Here is a 19,922-nt window from a genome sequence, read left to right as displayed (position 1 = left end):
GTGAGGCAGATTACATGGACGTTCATAGAAACCTTGTCTGGTAGCGAGGGCAGTGAGACGAGAAGAGATGAGAACCAGTGTCATGGCCTTTTAAGTTCTGGCGTTTATTTTGTGAAAAAATATAAATAAAAATCAACCCAATAATTTCTTACAACTTAAACATAAACAAAAGTTAACTTAATCTGATTCAGCAGGTTCAAAAAGTGGTCAAAAATCATTTTAAACCCTCCCGTCGTCCCATCTGACATTTGGCAAACAAAACATTTCCAGCACACCCCTCCAGGCTGCTCTTACTCCTTTAATTATTGGGAGGGTCCAGAAGTTAACAAACTAATCACTTTTACAAACCTTTTCCAAAAGTAAAATTAATTACAGATTTACAAAGCAAAACTAGGTAAACATATTCTTACTGTTATAACAAACAGAACCTTTTAACAAATGTGTATTTTTATTGCAGGGAATAGGTAAGGTTAAAGTTTAACAACAAACACTGAGCCTCACTTTTGATATTCGCACACAACATGAAAAAATGGAGATCCAAACACTGTCTCTCAGCCTTTTCTATTAAAATGCCTCATATAGCACTAAATCTGGTACCTGAACACAGTGAAATATCTTCATTTTTAACATATTTATGGCTGTCATGAACCAGCATCTCTCTGGTGTCACAGGTGTTTTAATACCTGTGCCATGACGTCATGAGTCTGCACACAGACGTCGTGTTGAACAGATGGCGCTGTGGTGAGGTCAGAATAACTAAGAGCTGATTACGCTCAAAACGGAGACTTTTTTGATTGTAAACAGCCTTGAAAGTTAAATGTTGCTACCATAGTGGAGGCTAAAGTGATGCTCAGATAAAGACACCAACGGAGCCAAAGGAAGGAGGCAGCCGCAGGTCTCTCCCAAGGATGCAACGCAAGATGAGCTCATACAGTGGCAATTAAACGTTATTCAAACAGCAAATAGCTTTTATCGCTGTGGTTGGTTTTAAGATTGATTTAAAAATTTTCTAAACAGGAGAGTTCAGCTGTTTCAGGAGAGTTCAGCAGTAAAATGAAAATAAGAAGGGTAAATAAATAAAGGTAAGAAAAAAAAGAGGGATGTGACAGACTTCATAATAACTTTGTACTTGAAAATTGTATCTGTGACAGCTCATTTGTTGAAAATTTCTGAATGAATATCATTGATATTACAATTTGATTTGTATACATCATTGCAGAATGAACCAACATGTTTTGAGATACCTAAATGATTAGTGGTTACGTTATTATCAATCTTAAGAGCAGATATACGGTTTCTTCTTTGGTTTCGTTTCTCAAGAGCAAAAAAGTAACTAGAATTTCTTTCACCTAGTTCTAGCCATTTTGCTTTGGACCTTATAAAAGCCCCTTTAGCCATGTTAATGTATGCATTATCTATTTCTTCCTTTAGTCTGTTCTTATTGGTACTCTAGCCATAAGATTGTCTGGAGGATCATTATAATCCCCTCCAAGAATCATGTGGGCTCCCTTGTATTTTGATTTTTAAAAATCAGTGTTGAGTATTGCAGCATCGACAGCGATCAACTCGAAGGAAAATGACGACGGAGGCAAAAATGTCCTTAATATTTTGGGAACTTTATTCCACATGAACACGCGGCAAAACTTTCCTCATGGGTGCCATTTTTGTTGGTGGTATACTTCTTCTTAGAGGCGTGATGACGCAGCATACGTGCCCTTACGATGAACAGTGCCTCCTTGTGGTGACAACTAAAATACTGTCTCTGTTAAACATATTGTACAACATGAGTACACACAATGAATATCTTAACACCCCCTCTTGTACTCAGGTTGCTGGAATCTAAAGAAAAGTTGTACAATAAACAATAAACAGTTGTACACTCTACCACACTTCCTTTTTCTTTTTTTCTCTCTTTTTCCCTTTTAAGCACCAAACATAACGTCAGCAAACTTAGCAAGTTTTAGCTTAGAAACAGGTTTGGTCATAACATCTGCAACCATTTCTTCAGTGGTGCAATATAAGACACATTTTCTCTTCATTTACAATGGACCTTACAAAATGATATTTAATGTCCACATGTTTGCATCTCTGTCGGCTCACAGGGTTTTTAGCCAGGGCAATTGTTCCCTGGTTGTCTTCGTACACTATTGTTTGAGTGTATCTGTAGTCATCTATACCTTTCAAAAGCTGTTCTAAATATATACACTCTTGCATTGTGGAAGCCAGAGCCATATACTCTGCTTCACAGGTAGAGAGCGCCACAGTGGGCTGTTTCTTGGTCTTCCATGAAACTAAAGAACTGTTGTTACTTAGACGTACACAGTAACCAGTAGTGCTGCGCCTGTCGGCGGTGTCACCTGCCCAGTCAGCATCACTGTAGGCTACTAGACCCAAATTTTCATCTGTGTTTCTCCTAAAACACAACTTCTTATCTTTGGACCCTTTTAGATATCTCAACACATCTTTCACAGTTCCCCACTGTTCTTCTGTAGGCTCATGGAAATGTTGTGATAACTTGCTTACCACAAAACTCAGGTCAGGACGGGTACCTGATGCGTGGTATATAAGACTGCCCACAGCCTCTCTATACATCCTCACATCTCTCATCGTAGTAGCACCTTCTGTGTAACACAACTTCTGATCACAGGGAGTTTCTCTGGGTTTACAGTTCTGCATGTTAAACCTCATCAGTATCTTGTTGACATATGTTTCTCGTGACATTGTTACACATCCATCAGACTGAGTGAAATCAATACCCAGATAATGCTTAAGTCTGCCCAAGTCTTTCATCTTAAATCTGACTGAAAGCATTTCTTTCACATCCTTCATTACCTTTTCATTGCCAGCTGCAATTATCAGGTCGTCCACCCAGATGATCATAATCACCATGCCATGTTTTGTCTCTTTGCTATAAACACAGTGGTCTGCTGGGTTTTGCCTGAAACTGTTCGCTGTTAGGTATTCATGCAAGATCCTATTCCAGTTACGACCAGATTGTTTTAACCCATACAAGGATTTTTGTAATCTACACACTAACCCTTCTCCCTCTTCATAACCTTCTGGCTGATCAATGTAGATTTCATAATCAATGGGAGCGTGTAAATACGCTGTCTTCACATCCATTTGATGGAGTAACAGGTTCTCCTGCGCTGCTTTCTGTAACAAAACTCTTATGCTGGTTAAGTTGGCTGTTGGTGAGAATGTCTCTCCATAATCTATCCCCAACTGTTGGCTGTAACCCTTGGCTATGAACCTTGCCTTATATTTGTCGTTTCCCTCAATGTCACTCTTAACAGAATAAACCCACTCCCCCCCCCCACTGTTTTCTTTCCCTTTGGCAAAGGGAGGATGCGTGCAATAGTATTTGCCTGCACATAGAGCTTACATCGTTGTCTGTAAATGTCATCATCATCATCATTCATTTGCTCAGTAATAAAGTGACCGAGGTATTTCACCTTTCTATGAACTTCAAGAGTTTTTTGGGCCAGTTTAAACAAAGGGAAATTTAGCTGTTTATCCTGCTTGGTTCTACATATCAAAACAGCACTTTTAGCAGCATTGTTATCTATGTCATATTGCACACCATATTCAGTACAGACATTAAGAAGATCCTGTAACCCAGCACTGCTTGGACTAAAAACAACCAGGTCATCTGCATACATAAGATGATTTATCAATGTTTTGCCTAATATACACCCTGTGTTACAGGCTCTCAGCTGTATGGACAAATCATCAACATATAGATTAAATAAAATTGGAGACAAAATCCAGAAATACTACTTCCCCATTTAACCTGCATGCTCTGATGAGCGTACCAGTAAGAGAGAATCCTCACGATGTATTGAGGAACTCCCCGTCTCTTCAATTTATCAAAAAGTTTTCTGTGGTTCACTCGATCAAAAGCCTTAGAGGCATCAATGAAACACATGAGGACATATGAATTTTTAGCCCTATACAAACTGACTATTTCCTTGAGTGCATATATGCACATGTCAGTGCCGTGCTTTGGTTTGAAGCCAAACTGATTATCCAGAGAAGAGATGAACACACTAACTCTGTCAAACAAGATTCTTTCTAACACCTTAGATAAAATACTGGCTAGTGCAATCGGCCTGTAATTATCCAAACAGCTCACTTTTGAAGCTTTGTCTTTCATAACTGGTACCAATAAAATACACAGCATTGAGTCTGGTAATATGCCATGAATCATAAACCCAGTGAAACAGAGTGCTAAAAGAGGAGCTAGCCTTAAACTAGCATGTTTTAAATGTTCTGCAGTGATGTGATCCAAACCAGAGCATTTATTATCAGACAACCTATGAATGGCTTCATATACTTCATGTGTCCTTACACTTATTGTGTCATTACTCATGTCAAAATTGTCCTCATATGGATCACTTTTTATACAGTTAAACAACGCACTGTAATGCTGTCTCCATAATGCAGCAATGTTATCTGCCCCAGAAACACCTTCAACAGTTGATGGTAAAGATGGTTTACAGTTATTAAGAGCTTTCACCTCTTTCCAAAAATCTGTCATATTATTACACAGCATTTTCCTGGCCAAAGAATCTGCTCTCAGCATTTGCTCATTTTTACTTATAAAGCGAACAGCGTACTTATATCTGGCATTCGCACATTTTTCCTGTTCAAATTCTGGGCCTTGTTTAGGTCTTCCAGCCATGGCCCAACATTTATAAGCTATGCGAGCTTCATCATGGTACATGGATACATGTTCTTTCCAGCCAGGTCTGATGTTAGGTTTCTTATGCTTATATTGTTTATCAAGCAGTGGACCACTTTCATACAGAGAAGTCACTATATCATCATACATGGAGCAGAGTAAATGTTTATGCACAGCATTCTTACAGTTGACATCCTTGCACAAAATAGCTTCTTTGGGCAAAGAAATGTTGTTCAGATGTATATCGGTATTACTATGATAAGCTAAGAAATCATCTTCACTACATGCCGACCAGTCTAATTTTACACTGGTAGCAATATTAGCAATATTATTTCCAGTTGTTGCTGGCATTTGTTCCACATTCACAGTAAAACCAAAAGGTATATGATCTGACACAGTTACCTCATACCTAATAGTCATGTTTGCTAAAGCTGCATATCCATCAGCTGTACAAATACAGTGGTCCAGCCATGATGTACTATGCCAGGCTTCACTTCTGTATGTATAGCTATCTGCAGGCAGTAACTCTTTGGTAGATAGGATAAGATTGTTAACTTCACAAAAGTGAGTTAAGTGGTTAGCAAACCGAGAACTGCTGTCTGTGAGATCAGCATTAAAATCACCCAAAACATATATGCTGTAAGTATCGTTGTCTTGAATAAATGCATTAATAAAAGCCAGCCTACTGAGGTATTCTTGCTCATTTTGACAAGATTCATAGGGAGTATAAATATTGAGAATGATAAAACTACTATTATTCTGTGTATATTGTATACCAATACACCAGTCTACATTCTGTTTAATGGGCTTTATCACAGCGTCTATTTTTTTGTCCCAAAGCACAGCAACCCCTCCAGGTATTCTGCCTCTGACTATAGCTGTGCTGAGATCAGTTGTTGATTCCCCCACTCCCAAAAAACTTGCATTTAGACAGTTACGTTTTCCCAGGTCCTGTTTGGACAACCATGTCTCCTGCAAGCATAAAATGTCACATTCTGCAAGCAGACTGTCCACAACAATCCGTCGAGCTTTGTCCCCTGCACTCTGTCCCAAACGTAGACCACGACAGTTGTAAGATAATACCCTAATAGACATCTTCATGTCGATACGTTGGTACCAGAAGGCGCAGTTATCTCCCCTGCTGGATCCACTGAGTTTGGCACCACCGTACCGGGCTTACGAGGTTCATAAAAACGCCGGACCAGAGCCCCTTCAGGCCAGAGTTCAGGATTGTACATTTCACCCACATCATTACATTCAGCAGTAACCTTGAAAGAGGCGAACCTGCTACGTTTACTAGAAATTTTTTGACAGGTCACATCTCTTTTGAGTTTCTCGCTCAAATACAGAGCAAGAGTTTCTGCATCTACATCCAGGGCAAATTTAGTGGCAAACACACTCACCAATTTAGTTTTCACAGTTCTAATTGTACTCACAGCTCCAGTGCCGATAATCGATACAGGTCCAGGCCTCTTATTACGTCCAGTGGTAGCAGCATGCATTCCTGAATCCGAATTAACCTTCTCCAGCTTGTGACGAGGCTTGCCATTTTTCACAACTTTACTCCATTGCGGGGAGCATGTAGAAATCACTGTCTCAACGGGATCCTCCGTTGTTGCTGTAGTTTCCATATTACGATCTGAGGCTGTCGTCGGAGCCCGATCTTGACCACATAGCAACATCTCCGGACAAAACGCTGACACTGTCCTTGTCCCAGTCCTTGAAGCAGCCAAAGCTCTGGCTCCCTGCCTTCCGCGCGGGCCGCCTTTACTTCGACTCCCCCACTGCTCCTCTGCGTGTTTCCCCAGGGGAAAGTAGGAATCGGTCCCCGACCCCTGAGCATTCAGAGTAACAGGCTCAGCCGTCACCTCAGACCGACACTCAAGAACAGTCACAGTTGGTCGACCTCCACAGCATTGGTCATAACTTGCTCGCAGACATCCGCCTGTAGTTTAACTACATGTTTTAAAGCACCCACCTCAGCACACAGCTGGTCCATTCGCCCTATTAGACAACACACATCCATGCTGGAGTATGTAACAGGCGGCAAATCATCCAGGTGATGAGATACAAATCTTGGGATATTCTCCCCCACACTCATTCAGCACTTTAAGACAGAGTTTAATATTGTTGGCGTCTTTATGCTGTCCTTTATATCCAACGCACCGCTGTGAGGTAGTGGGGCAGAGCTCAAACAAAACTTTCTTGGAGGCTTCAATCCCCTCGGATTCAAATGTGTTCGTGGCCAACAACACAATTTCATTCTGACTTAAAGTTTTGATTTTTACAGCAAGGAAATTAAGCAGTTCATCCTCTACAATTACCCTCCCATCAGTTGTTTTATATAGCTCTGGTTTTAATCGTGACCGTTTGAAAGTCGCAACTACGTCTGCACCACCACCTGCTACATCCGCCATCTTGTGTTCTTTGTGGGCGTTACCTATTTTCAATCAGCCAATAGGGAGCGTTGTTGTGGGCGGGGCCTGTTTCAAAGATAAAAGGTAAGCGAATCAGGGCGTAACATCAAAGTCAACCCAAGTCCATAAATAGCAGGTGAAACCCACACTGGACAAGCACGTTTCTTGCTTACAGTCACGAGCGATTCACTGGATGAACTTTTGTTCTGCTACCCTCAGTTTTATTGCAATATCTGATTCATTGTAACACCGTAGCTTTGTTCCAAATGTCAAAAATGAGCAACCTAAAAGCAAAACCAGAATTTGTGTGCACTCTGCCAAAAAGTGCACTGGACAAGCTTATTCAGGTTAGGAAAGCCTTCCAAAACACTCTCTCTGAAAATCAACTTTTAAAAGAGGGTACAAAGACAGCCAGACAGCAAATCAAACAGCTGATGGCCCAAATTTCACTGGTGCGTGCCAAGCTGGACCAGTATGAGATCCAAGCTGGAAAACTCACTGATGAATCAGTGTCACGCAAAGTGGAAATGAGCAGCGCCACCAAAGAAAAAGGGGATCAGACTTACTCAGGTCAGGAAAAGACCATCACCTTTGACCTTGAGATGAACCATCTGAAACAGCAGCTTCAGCAGAGGGACAGCGAAATCCTGATCCTCAAACAGGAGAAGGACAGTCTGTCTGCCGAATTTGCACAGCTTCAGACACACGAGAAACCAACATTTGTGTGCACTCTGCCAAAGAGTACACTGGACGACCTTATTCAGGTTAGGAAAGCCTTCCTAAAAGCTCTGTCTGAAAATAAACTTTTAAAAGAGGATTCAAAGACAGCCAGACAGCAAGTCAAACAGCTGATGGCACAAATTTCAATGATGCGTGCCAAGCTGGACCAATATAAGATCCAAGCTGGAGAAGAAAGAGAGGTCTCTCTGAAAGAAACTCTGTGGAATGAGAAAACACACAGAGAGAATCTGGAGCAGGAGAAGAAAGTCCAGCAGGAAGAAAATAAGAAAGTCCTGGAAGAGCAGAAAGTGGTGAAGGACACAGAAGAAATGCAGAAAAAAACGGACGAGCAGACCAAAGAATTAGCGGAGGCAAAGACAGAGGCAGTAGAGACGGCAACCCCAGAGTCGTCCTCATCAAAGGCTGAAATATCAACACTGGAGAAAACACAGAAAATGGAGGAAAAGTTGTGTGTCAACAGACTGATCCAGTTGGTGGTTTCTCAGGCCATAGAAAAAGTCTCCTCTAAATACAAGCTCTTCACAGAGCGCCTCACTCCTGACTGCATCAGCGATCGCCTGATTCAGAAAATCTGGCCTGAAATCGAGCTGAAACATTTGGATCTGTCCCCAAAACGGCTGAAAAATCTTGACAAGGCCATTCTCAAGGATCTATGCATAGCACACAGCTGCAAGGACAAACATTTGATTATGAAGCTGAGGGAACAGCTTGATAATATTACTGTCCCAGCCTTCACCAAAAAGCTGCTGTCATTACCAAGAAGAGTCCTCAGTGTCTCTAAACACAGAGAAGAGTACAAGGACGTGGTGAAAAATGTCACTAAAGATCTGGTAATGCACGCTGTGAGCCAAGAAAATGAGACGACAACATGGCGTCCAGGAACATCAGATTTTATTATACAGAGGCTTTCCCATAAGATCTGGAACAAAATTCTGTCCAAAAACTACAAAATGTCCTTGGAGAACATTGAACAACTCGCCCTGTCAGTATACAACGAACTCCATGACAGGTGGGATTCTCCAGGACTCTTAATGAAGTCGAGCAACCCAGTGGTTGACGAAGCAATCGTCAAAACCTTCAAAACACATGCCAAACTGAGGAGCCGAAACATCATCTTTAGGGCTTTCTCGTGTGCACGCTAAAATTTAACTGACACGTGCATGCGATTATGTGACAAAACTCTTAAATTGGCTTAAAATATTCATTTAAATTGGGCATCTAAATTTAATTTTCAAACCAGAGTGGTTAAAAAGAACCACTCTTCTTCTCCCAACTTCCTTCCCTCATCACCAACTGGCCGAGGCAGATGGCCACCCCATCTCAGAGCCTGGGTCTGCCGAAGGTTTCTCTCTTTTAAAAGAGAGTTTTTCCTTCCCACTGTCGCCAAAGTGCTTGCTCTAGGGGGTTGGAGTTTTTGTGCATTATTGTAGGGTCTTGACCTTACAATATAAAGCACCATGAGGGAAGTGTTGTTGGGATTTGGTGCTGTTTCTTAAATCAAAATGTCCAATTACAACAGGACATTTTGAGTTAAGAAACGGCACCAAACCACAAAACAAAATAAAATAAAAAATAAAAAAAAAACTTTTAATTTGTGCTTTGTTTTATTTGCTGTAAGAATGTCATATCAGATTAGAATTGTGTGTCTCAATATCATGTATGATAGCATCACCCTGTAGTTCAATTTGAAGTGGATGTCATAGTAATGTCTTTCTGTATGTGTGTACAAACCGGTGGTGAAAAAACACCGGAGATACTCAAAGTATAACCGGTGTTTGAGGTTAGCTGGTTCCATTTGTTTAGATATTCTACTTTCCGTGTTCCAGATCCCCAGAATTGATATTTTCACCGAATGGTCTTTTCTGCCTGCCAGTGTGTCAAGCAGTTTTCAAGATTAAACACCTTGGCAAAGACAAAAAGAAGCTCCCAACCCCTGGAAATGCATCTAGCCTTCATAAATAAACTTAGTGTATATGTATATATACTCCTAAATTTGATGAAAGTGATTAAAATAGACAGCTCTCTCTCTCTTTATTCTGACATTTAACTAATTCAAAAGATATTTCAATATTTATTTATCTAAAACAAAAAAGTTTACTCTACACTGATGTTCAAGAGTAAAAAAAAAAAGTTTTTTATGTTTTTTCCCTAAAGTGTATGTAAATATCTGGTTTTAACTGTGAATATACTGCTGTGTATTGAAATTCCTTGTTTTGCATAGAAATATACTGAACAACATACAAAGCATAATATATAAAATAACATTTACATGAGTTTTTTCTTTGAAAGAAGCCCCTTATGTCCATTGTTGTGTTCATCAGTACATAACTGAAACCGATAAGCCCGGTCACCAACTGCTGCCCACAGGTGATTTTTTTCTCTCTAATATTGTAGGCTCTTTAGCTTGCTGAGGATATGACTGAGAAAAAAATGAATTACTGAAATATGAAGACAAAAACTAATATTTTTTATATATATTTGGGAAAATTGTGTCTTAAATTTTACAGCTTTGACTACTAATCCTATCTGATTTTACACGTTATGCCATAAACACTGACATCCTCTGCACCCTTAATGATGAGTTTTGACACTTCTGTATATATAAATAAAGACATAGTGTGATGATGATTAGAATAGGTTCCAGATTTTTCTGAGGCTAGTAAGCTGATCATCCGCATTAACTTCTGATGCATGACAGAAACCACTCTGCTCAGAAAACAGAAACGAGTTTACACCTACTCCACGAGGTAAGGAATTAATGAATAAATCTTTTTTAAAAATGCACTGGTCATCTATGTTTCCAGAATCAGATATTTTGTGTAGTTTTGTGTGTGTTTATTTCACTGAGAACTTTCTGTCAAAGTCATGAGAAGTTTGAACTGTAAAGGAGCAACATTTCAAACAAAAAAAAGAGGCAAACAGGGAAGAGCTCCACATATATTTATGGCATTATTTATTTGAAGCTTAACAGAAGAAAAAAAATGACTGCTCGTAAAAAGGTGCAAGGATTACATGTAGGAGAACTGTATTACATAAATATCAACTAGGCCCTGGTCAGCTTTGATCTGCCCTGAAGTGGACATGAAGCTACTTAATACGAAAAGGAGGCCATCGATTAAGAGTGGATGCCATCTAGACAGGCACTAATACAGACAGAGGCACGGGGATCTGGGCGGGGTGGTTCAGACATCACTCAGGCAGGTTTTCTGCTAACTACTCTGCTCTTAAACATCATTTCCTCGAAACTTTCTCTTGCCTCTTCAAGTATAAAAGAAGATGATAGAAGAAATAAAGGTCACATTTTACACAGCTGGAATGAAGCCTCATCATTCGTTAACTTCCTCAGAGGCTTTGGGCATTATCTACTGGGTGAAACCGCTTCTACCTCATGGATGGTACTGCAAGTCCATAATACGTTCACTGTACACTCAGCAAAGACATTCCTTTCATTGCACTTCATGTTATAAAGAAAGCTGTCAGTTGCACAAATCTCTGTTCAGTTTTTTTTCTCCTGTTCTTCTTTAAAAAGTTATCTCTGCCTACTTTCTTCAAAGTAGTGCGTTCTTCTGCTAAAAAATACACAATCAAAACACTCCACACCAGTGGCAGGAAGCAGCGTCACTACTGCAGATAACCAGAGGACCATGATGTTGCTGCTTCTTCAAGCATACAAACAGGTTACATAAAGAAATGGACAGTTATGTACGTAGATGGCTTTTCCCTTTGAAGCCAGGAGATCTGCCTGGTCAGTATAAAGTGTCCTGTGAGAGGGAGGAGGTGGAGGGGTGACTACCGAGTATCCACGAGGTCCTTGTGTAGTGTCAGGTGAGCGGGAAATATCTGAGCATACAGGTTTCATGTGAAGATGTGGAGGAAAAGCAACGGCCGTCTGGATGTTCTACGAGGCGCTTTCTGGGAAGGCGACTCTTTGGCGTGCACTCCGGGGTCGATTTCGCATCGGGGCGCCGGCTGTACGTTCGCTCTTGGGTTCGGACGGTTGACTTTCAGCCTGCGGGGTGCCGGCGTCACCGACAAGCTCACGCAGGAACTTGAACTTGGACAGGAAGAGCTGCCAGACTACATACCAACCTGAGAGGTAAAAGAAAAAAGTGTAAATGAAAATATCTAATGAGCCTATCACATGCATTTACACACTGACACATGGTTTGAGAATTACACATTACACCACAATCAGTGGTGTAATTATTTTACAATGTACTTGCGTTACATTGTAAAATAATTAAACTCGCTGAATATCATTATTTAATTTCAATAATTTATCTTCTAAACGTAGAAGTAAACTCTGCCGCTTTAACATCGCTGTAGTGCAGCTGCACGTCATTTCGCGCCAGTTTGCTGCATAGTCGCATTCTAAAGTGGAAGATGTCGGACTCGGCTGAAGCGAGTGGCTGTTTTATGAAATGGACATACTCTTCACTTTTCTGAAATAAGCAGACAAGAACATTACAGTAATATGTAAGCTATGTCCTGGGGAGAAAAAACTATCCGCTGCTGTTCATAGCACGAGTAATCTACTGAAGCGCCTGACACGAGAGCATAGACGAACTCTCCTGAGTGATCCTTGTTCATCATCCATGGATAACACCGCGGCAACTCCTGCTAAGCAGGCAAAACTTGATTTTACTTCAGCTTAAAAAATGATTGCAGGCTACATTGTGGAAGACATGCTACCGCTGCGTACTGTAGAGTCTCCGTCTTTTAAAAAAATTATTTATAATTTAAAGAGTTTAATTTCTATTGTTTGCCCACTCAAGGTTTATAGGGATTTTAAGAAGTATTTAGTTAAATTACTTATTTGGTAATTAAGTTACTTTTCTGACACAGTAATTAGATAAGTATTTTAAATACAATATTGACTAAGTAATTAGCAATTAGTAATTAATTACTTTTTTAAAGTAACTTACCCAACACTGGTTCTCTGACCATATCAAGTCAACATGGACCGAAATCTCTGAGGAATTAATCTGTGCCACGAGAAATTAAGGCAGCTCTAAATGCAAAAGTTGGTTCCACTCAATTTAGCAAGGTTTACCTAATAAAAAGGGCTGACAGTGTATGTAAAAACCAGTCCTTAAAACTAACTGTTGTAGCAAGTATGTATAGGTTCTCAGTCATTCAGGTCATAGTAATCCTAAGGAGTTTGAATGGTGGAGAGTCCCAGGTATTTATATTCCAGTGGGGGTTGTCCCTTAAGAGGGCTGTTGACCCACTATTAATCACGTGCCTCATCACATGAGCCTAGGTGTGAAAAAAAAAGGCGGGGGGCATTACCACCAGAGGTTTCGGGTGAAACCACTCTGAGACCTTGCCTCACCCCATCGCGTGAGGGGTCCCCTGAGTGGGGATGGGTGAGGGTAAAAGTTTTAACTCAAACACACAAAAGTCTTTTAATTGTTCAATAGAAGTTTGAAAAAAGGAGGCGAGTGGTGCAGCGTTTACTGAAGGAGCAGACAGAGCAATATGGCCTTCAAAGGATCCTGAATTAAAACTCTGCAGTGCTTTTTAGCAGCAGAGGAAAAAACAGCTTTTAAAACTTTAATTTAAGGCAAAGTCTGCAAACTCCTGAAAATAAGATCCAGCCTTCTTCATATACATGCGCTTTTTATGTCCTGGAGCACACTGTAATTAATGCCATGTGGCAATAAAGGTTATTGAAAGACCTTTATTGGTTTTTAACAATAAATTGCTGTTTCTGGCAGTTGAAGTCACTTCTTGGCCTTTCTTAACTCACAGAGGAGACAAGAAACAAGAGAAAATTCACACTTACTGAAAGAATTTCAAAGTTTTTTGCTTTAAAAGCGATTCATTATCAGAATAGTTTTTGATCAATTTAAAATTTGACCTGTTAAAGGCTTCAGTAGTAGGCACATGAGCACCAAGTTTAAGGTAAACACACATAAGAGTGTGAGCTAAATAAGAAAATCCAGAATTTTTCTTCCCTGTAGTCTGCAGATCATATGAGCCACAGTTAGTAAAGGGAAGGCGGCAGTAGATAAAAATAGAAAGGCACGCAGGGCGACTTTAAAGGAGTAGTTCTGCTTTTTTAAAGGAGACTTTTCATTATGAGAGTCTCTTACTTTACACCCAGCTGCTGTAGCCCTTTGTTAGCCAAGTTAGCCACCGAGAATGCCCACCAACAAAACACCAGACCCTTTAACATAACGTTGGGACAACAATTAAGAGATTTACATACGTGACTAACGGAGGTTTTCTCATATAAACTTACCAAACAGCATGAAGAGCAGCGCACAGATGAGTGTGGCCACAATGACCAGCACTGTGAGCCCGACACTCTGCCACATCGTAGCTGGACGTCCGGCAGCAACAACAGCATAAGGAGAATGAGGAGGACAGGGGTTTGCTCAACACCGCACGCAATACTGTGGCTGGCTGTGTTGGTAGAGTCAAAGGGCAGCGCGCCGAGACGAGAGGGACAAACAGCAGGGCATCGCAGGTTCGCTGCGGCTTGTTTTGCTAGCTCGTTGGCTAGCTTAGCTGCTAGCAGCGGTTTAAAAATCGATCGTAAAGGCCGGAAGAGTGGAACATTAGCTGACTGTAGCCTATCACAGCAGGGTAAAGTCCTCCTCGTGTTCGCTACATCACTGCAACATATATTTACTTGCGCTTTCGGACCAGACAGACGTGCAGTAAACCACAACAAAATCGGCGTCGTGAGCCGACTCAAAGTGAGCATGCGCGGGTTCACGTTGACTTCTGGGTGATGTAGTTTAACTTTAATTCCGTGGGTTTTTTTTGATGGTTTATTGCATGGTTTATTGCGTTACAGAAGCAGGACAAAGAAAAAAAAGTAGTCTAATAAAAAAAGAACATAGTTGAAGTAACAGTGCCACAGGCGCACAGTGAGGGCCTTGTACTTTGAGATAGTGCAAACATTTTTATGTAAAGCAGTGGTTAAAAAAACAAAAAACAAATGACGTGAAGTAAAGGAAGTAAAAAGTAAAACGGAGATTGTACAAGAGTGCAGCTCCCGTAGTTTATATAATACTTTATCAAGAAAATCGGAAAATCATTGTCACAACAACCAGAATATTAGACACAACCGATAACAATGTTAAAATTACATTAAATAGAATAATAAAATAAAATTAAGTGACAAAACATATAAAATAACATTAATGCAGGAGTACAACCAACCTTTATATATTGTTTATATGTCACGCCTTCATCGTCAGTTTTGACCTAGGCCAAGAATTTACTCAAACTAAGTGTATATATCTAAATTTGAGCTGCAGATTTGTTTGGAATTTATAAATAGCCTATTTGACACCAGCAAATGGATGATTATTCTCAAATTAATGTTTGATAAGTGTATTTTTAGGTTTTAAAACATCTACTTTCACAACTTCCACTATGTTTAAAGAAATAAGATAAGATAAGATAAGATAACCTTTATTAGTCCCACATGTGGGAAATTTGTTACTATTGTTTGTTACTATGTTACTAAATTACTATTACCTAATGACCCCTGTTTGTTATGTGCGCCATATATGATCACACTACTGCCGTTTTCCTTTTTTTTTCACTGTTTCAAAACCCAGTAGGTGTACGACTCTGCAGGAAGCTGGGTAAATGTGGTTGATCAGACAGTTCAGACATTACATGGTTTCAAGATTCCCTAAAGCCTGTGTGTGACTCATACTGAATGACCTAAAATTCAAGTGGTCACTTTAGTAAAAGTCATCAATTTTCAGGCCAAAAAAGTGGAATTTAGGCCGTTGGGGTGGATGTAAAGGTGACAAGCCCCTCACTGATGAATCAGGATTCTCAGCTACAGGCAAGACGCTCATTTCAGGCTGCAATATTATAAATAAAATATATATTATATTAAACAGTGTGGAGAAGATGATGACACAGCATCAGAGGGATGAATAAAGTGGTGAGAGGTGGAAGATGGCTGATCTCGCCCTTCATCCTGAAGCTGCTTTGGAGTAAAGCATTCATACATGGACATAGATTGTAAATTAGATGGCTGACTTTGACCTCGGCCATGCTGAACATGTAAACTTCCTTATGCAGTAAAAAGAATGCAACCCAACCTATCATTAATGTTATTATTACTGACTGGATTGAGGATAAAGAAGCGTTGTGATTGTTCAGGGGTTTAACACACAGATCATTCCATCAGCTGATGGAATGATCTGTGTGCTGATTTAAATGGCTAAACAGCTGATTTAAATGATTTAAATTTAAATAAACAATTATTTTGGGAACATCACAAATTTCGGCTTTATTATTAACAGAATCTTGGTCTTTCTCATAAAGTTAATTTGGATTTGGTACATTATGTCCTACCTGGGAAATATCTCGCTGACGCTGTGCAATAATTTTTTGTTCCTTTAATATCGGTGAAAGAGTTCACCTGATTTGAATTGCTTTAAATAATATTCTGTTCCTCATATATGAGAGAAGTTGTTATCAAAATATCAGTACTTTCCCTACAAGTGGTGGTTTTTACAAACCTCCAAGTGTACTGTCAGTGATCGAGCGTCCAAAAAGGTTCAGTACTTTAAGTGTCATGCTAACTCGAGCTCACTCCCTAGAATTCATATTCACAGAAAAATAGTACAAGTGACCACACAAAAGGAAATACTATATAAATGCCTAAAAATACACAGATCTTAAGAGTGAGTTATTATTATTATTATTTTTTTGCATTGATAATAATGATAGCAGGGATCTGATGTTTTGCATAGTTGCTGTGAAGAAGGTTTTTTTCCCCTGGAAATTTTTCATGCAAATCAGTAATGGTCAGCTGGGAATCTTTAAAAAAATAATAAAAATTGATGAACACAGAGCGACCCACATGGTCTGTGCAGTCAGTCACTTAGCTCAATTAACACGTCATTTGTAGAAAATAACACAAAATGTACATTTTTCAACAACACGAGTGTCAGCTAACGACATATTTGTTGTGTGGAAATTAGTTTTTTGTACTGGTGATCATAATCTAAAAAGGAAACCTCTGAAGATCATTATTAGCATTTATGCAGGATTAATAGTGTGTTATAAAAACTGTCCAAAACATTATCACATGATATTTTTTTATGCTTCATTGTGAGGGTTTGGTCACGAGTTGCAAAGATGCATACTCTCCTGTAGGCAGAGATGAACCTAAAGCGAGTCATTTATTGACTGACTGCGGCAAAATCCAGGAAGGAAAAAATACAAAGTCCAAAAGGGGTAACTGGAAAACTATAAACCATAAACATAGAGAAAACCACTTCAAGGTGAAAAAATGTTCTGTTAAAGGGCAAAGGAAAACAATAATTATATAGATTATATGTGCACAGATGCGCAGTTTGGGGAAGGTGAGACAGCTGTTTACAACGACACATAGCTGAGCTGAACCACAGAAGACGAGACACAGGAAGCAAAACCTAAAACAAAGACTGAGTAATGCTTAAAATAAAGCAGGAAATGAGCTCCCTGAATGGGGAAAAATACAAGACATGTAAATGAAAGTAAACACACATAAAAAAACAGGAATCAAATGGATTATTTAAATAAAGAAAAATAAAAAATGCTGGGTAAACTGACCCATGAGAGGTTTGGGTTGTGCAGGCTGACAGCTGTCAGATAGTAGAGTAACTAATATGAATATGAATATGATGCATACTTTATACATGAGTAACTAATATGTTTCCTGTTGACCTCGATAACACTGATGAGTTATACCTGGCCTGCACAATTTTACAGATGCTCTGTTTCTATGTAGGTCTATACATGCTGGCAGATATTTTCATCCTCTGTTTCATTATAAGGGCTAAATGTGCCGTTCCATACTCAAAAATGGCTTTTTTGATAATAAAGGTTGCCTGGATTAGGCTGTGCAGCATTTCTTCACAAATCCAGTAGGTGGAGTCATTAGCAGCCTCCTGAAAGATGTGAAAGCCCACTGATGAAAGATTTTCAACCAGCTGTCTGTGGGCGTTTTCCTGTATTCAGTCTTTGTTAGCAATAAAAGATTTCCAACTGAAAGGTCAGGCGACCTCGTTAGCAGGTCAGATCCTGTGAAGTTTGGTAAGAAACTCCCACCTATGCTTTGTTATGCCCCTGCACTTTAATTTAATCGAGGCCGAGCGTTTAATCTGGAGCGTCTAATCCCCAACATGTTCTTATGTGGGTGCAGAAAGTCAGAAGCCATCAGATTTGGCCCTGTGCCCCTCCATTACACTTTCATTTCCAAGTTGCAAGACTTTAAACATGTAAAGCTCCATTTCTGCCTGCCATTCTGTCTCTCAGCAGACATCTGACATCATCCATTGACATGTGAATACTTGCATTCACTCCTTCACATAAAGAAGCCTCAGAATTTGCATATTACGCTGAGACGCGGACACAACATGAGTCATACTACATGATGGCATTTTAAAACTGGAAGAATGGTTTGTCAATCCAAAAAGGTGCAAGTTAACTGAAAGCCCCAAGGAAACGGCTGTCATGTAAGCATGATAGATTACTCGGGCCTTTCACATGCTTCATTATTCACATTATTAACATCATTATTCTGTATTTTTTTAGCAACCAAATCCACAGTTCTCTTACTTGGTAATAAAACTTGATTCAAAGCAGTTTTCTGTCATCTGTAGTCCAACAAACCTGCTGAGTCAGATGCAGTTTTTTTTCTCCACAGGAAGTCAGATAAGGAGAAACTCCCCTTTTTTTAAAAAAAACAAAAAAACCCTTTTAATATGACATGATCACTACATGACCTTGTTACCACCATCTTAGCGAGACATAAATTGCAAAAAACAAAACCCCCCCAAAAAGGTCAAACGCTATGAATAGCTCTGTTTTGTAATTGTGCAACAGTGAAGAGAAAGTGCAGCGCAGCGTGCAAAATTGGGTCGGTCATCAAAAGTACAGGGTCCCATTGTGGGCGGTGAACTTTTCAATCTAACAGCTGTCATCAAATCTTTTAGGAAATATATATATAAAAATACAAATTAGGTGTGTGCACAGCTGGAGACCAAGTTTGAGGTCTTTTGAATGAGCATGTCCCATAATGTAGCTACAAGTTGTTCTCTGCTATCATTGTTTCCACTCTGTAAGGACACAGCAATGTGAGGACATTAATGCTCAGCGTTGAAGGAGCCAGTTAAGGTGGTTCAGGCATCTTAATGGGATGCTCCCTGGATTTTCCTAGGTGAGGGTTTAGGCCGCGACCGACATGCTGGAGAGATTATACAAAATTCTACTTATGTCTAAAGAAGCAAATAATTTCATATTAACTTAATTCTTAACCCTTAACTCTGCTGTCCAAGCTGAATTTTGCAGACCTGAATCAACATGACTTTTGACAGTTTGGAGGGCGGAGCCCAAAGGAAGAGGGGTCCTAATGTGATTGGTCACTTTCAAAGCAGTGATGCCACAGGTTTACTTTACCGCATTAGTAGCAGCAACACAAGCACCGTTTCAAACTGTATTTGATTACAATTTGTATAATGAAGTGTGCTGAATTAACTATTATAAGTTATTGTTTGCTGTGTAGAAGTGGAGTCTCTGACAACTCTCACCAAGTTACTTTATGCTGAAGAAAACTTAAAAACTGAAGGATTCAAAGGTAAATTCTGAAGCCTCTGTAATCCTGTCCTATCAGTTTGTTGTACAGTGCCATATACATTTTATGATTTAATAAAAAAATCACAATAAAAAGAAAAATAGTTTTTCTGGTTAACTTTATACATTTGTTTGTGCACAAATAGTGTTCCTAATGAGGCTAGCAAGAATATTAAGGAGCTGTTTCCTGTAGGTAGCTACTTAGATCTATCGTATTAGTAAAGTTTTTGCTCTCAGTTTCAGTAATTATGCTACAAATGATCACATTATGATTAAACAAGCCACGAAAATTCACAGAGCCTACATAGTGTAAGTGTCTCTGATAAAATACTAATGATCACACTTTTACAGTTGTGGAAAAAGTACCTTCGCTAAATCCTATACTCATATACTTAGATAGAAGTAATAATACTACTGAAAAAACATTTAAACCTTTAAGCTTTATAATTTTAATACTTTTGTCTATTTTTGACCAATAA

At 39.5% G+C, this 19,922-nt stretch overlaps 1 protein-coding gene across 1 annotated transcript; it reads right to left on the bottom strand.

Annotated features, from left to right (window-relative positions):
- Positions 1-10,765: 10,765 nt before the first annotated feature.
- smim13 (small integral membrane protein 13) lies at positions 10,766-14,568 on the bottom strand. The gene is made up of 2 exons (XM_031735838.2): positions 14,090-14,568; positions 10,766-11,931 (listed from the first exon to the last, which is right to left on the bottom strand). Exons 1-2 carry the CDS (start codon positions 14,163-14,165, stop codon positions 11,741-11,743), a joined length of 267 nt encoding a protein of 88 aa, XP_031591698.1. The 5' UTR covers positions 14,166-14,568; the 3' UTR covers positions 10,766-11,740.
- Between the last annotated feature and the right edge of the window lie 5,354 nt (positions 14,569-19,922).

The sequence above is a fragment of the Oreochromis aureus genome, linkage group 22 (genome assembly GCF_013358895.1).
Source record: "Oreochromis aureus strain Israel breed Guangdong linkage group 22, ZZ_aureus, whole genome shotgun sequence".
NCBI classification, from domain to species: domain Eukaryota; kingdom Metazoa; phylum Chordata; class Actinopteri; order Cichliformes; family Cichlidae; genus Oreochromis; species Oreochromis aureus.
The sequence above is the reverse complement of the archived record's forward strand: the minus strand, read 5'-3'. Positions and strand labels throughout refer to the sequence as shown.

Bases quoted from the DNA above. Each gene is read 5' to 3' on its own strand.
- smim13 (XM_031735838.2), bottom strand. From the start codon at position 14,165: ATGTGGCAGAGTGTCGGGCTCACAGTGCTGGTCATTGTGGCCACACTC. The intron at 11,932-14,089 runs GTAAGTTTATAT...TTTACCTCTCAG, and splicing joins GCTGCTCTTCATGCTGTTTG to GTTGGTATGTAGTCTGGCAG.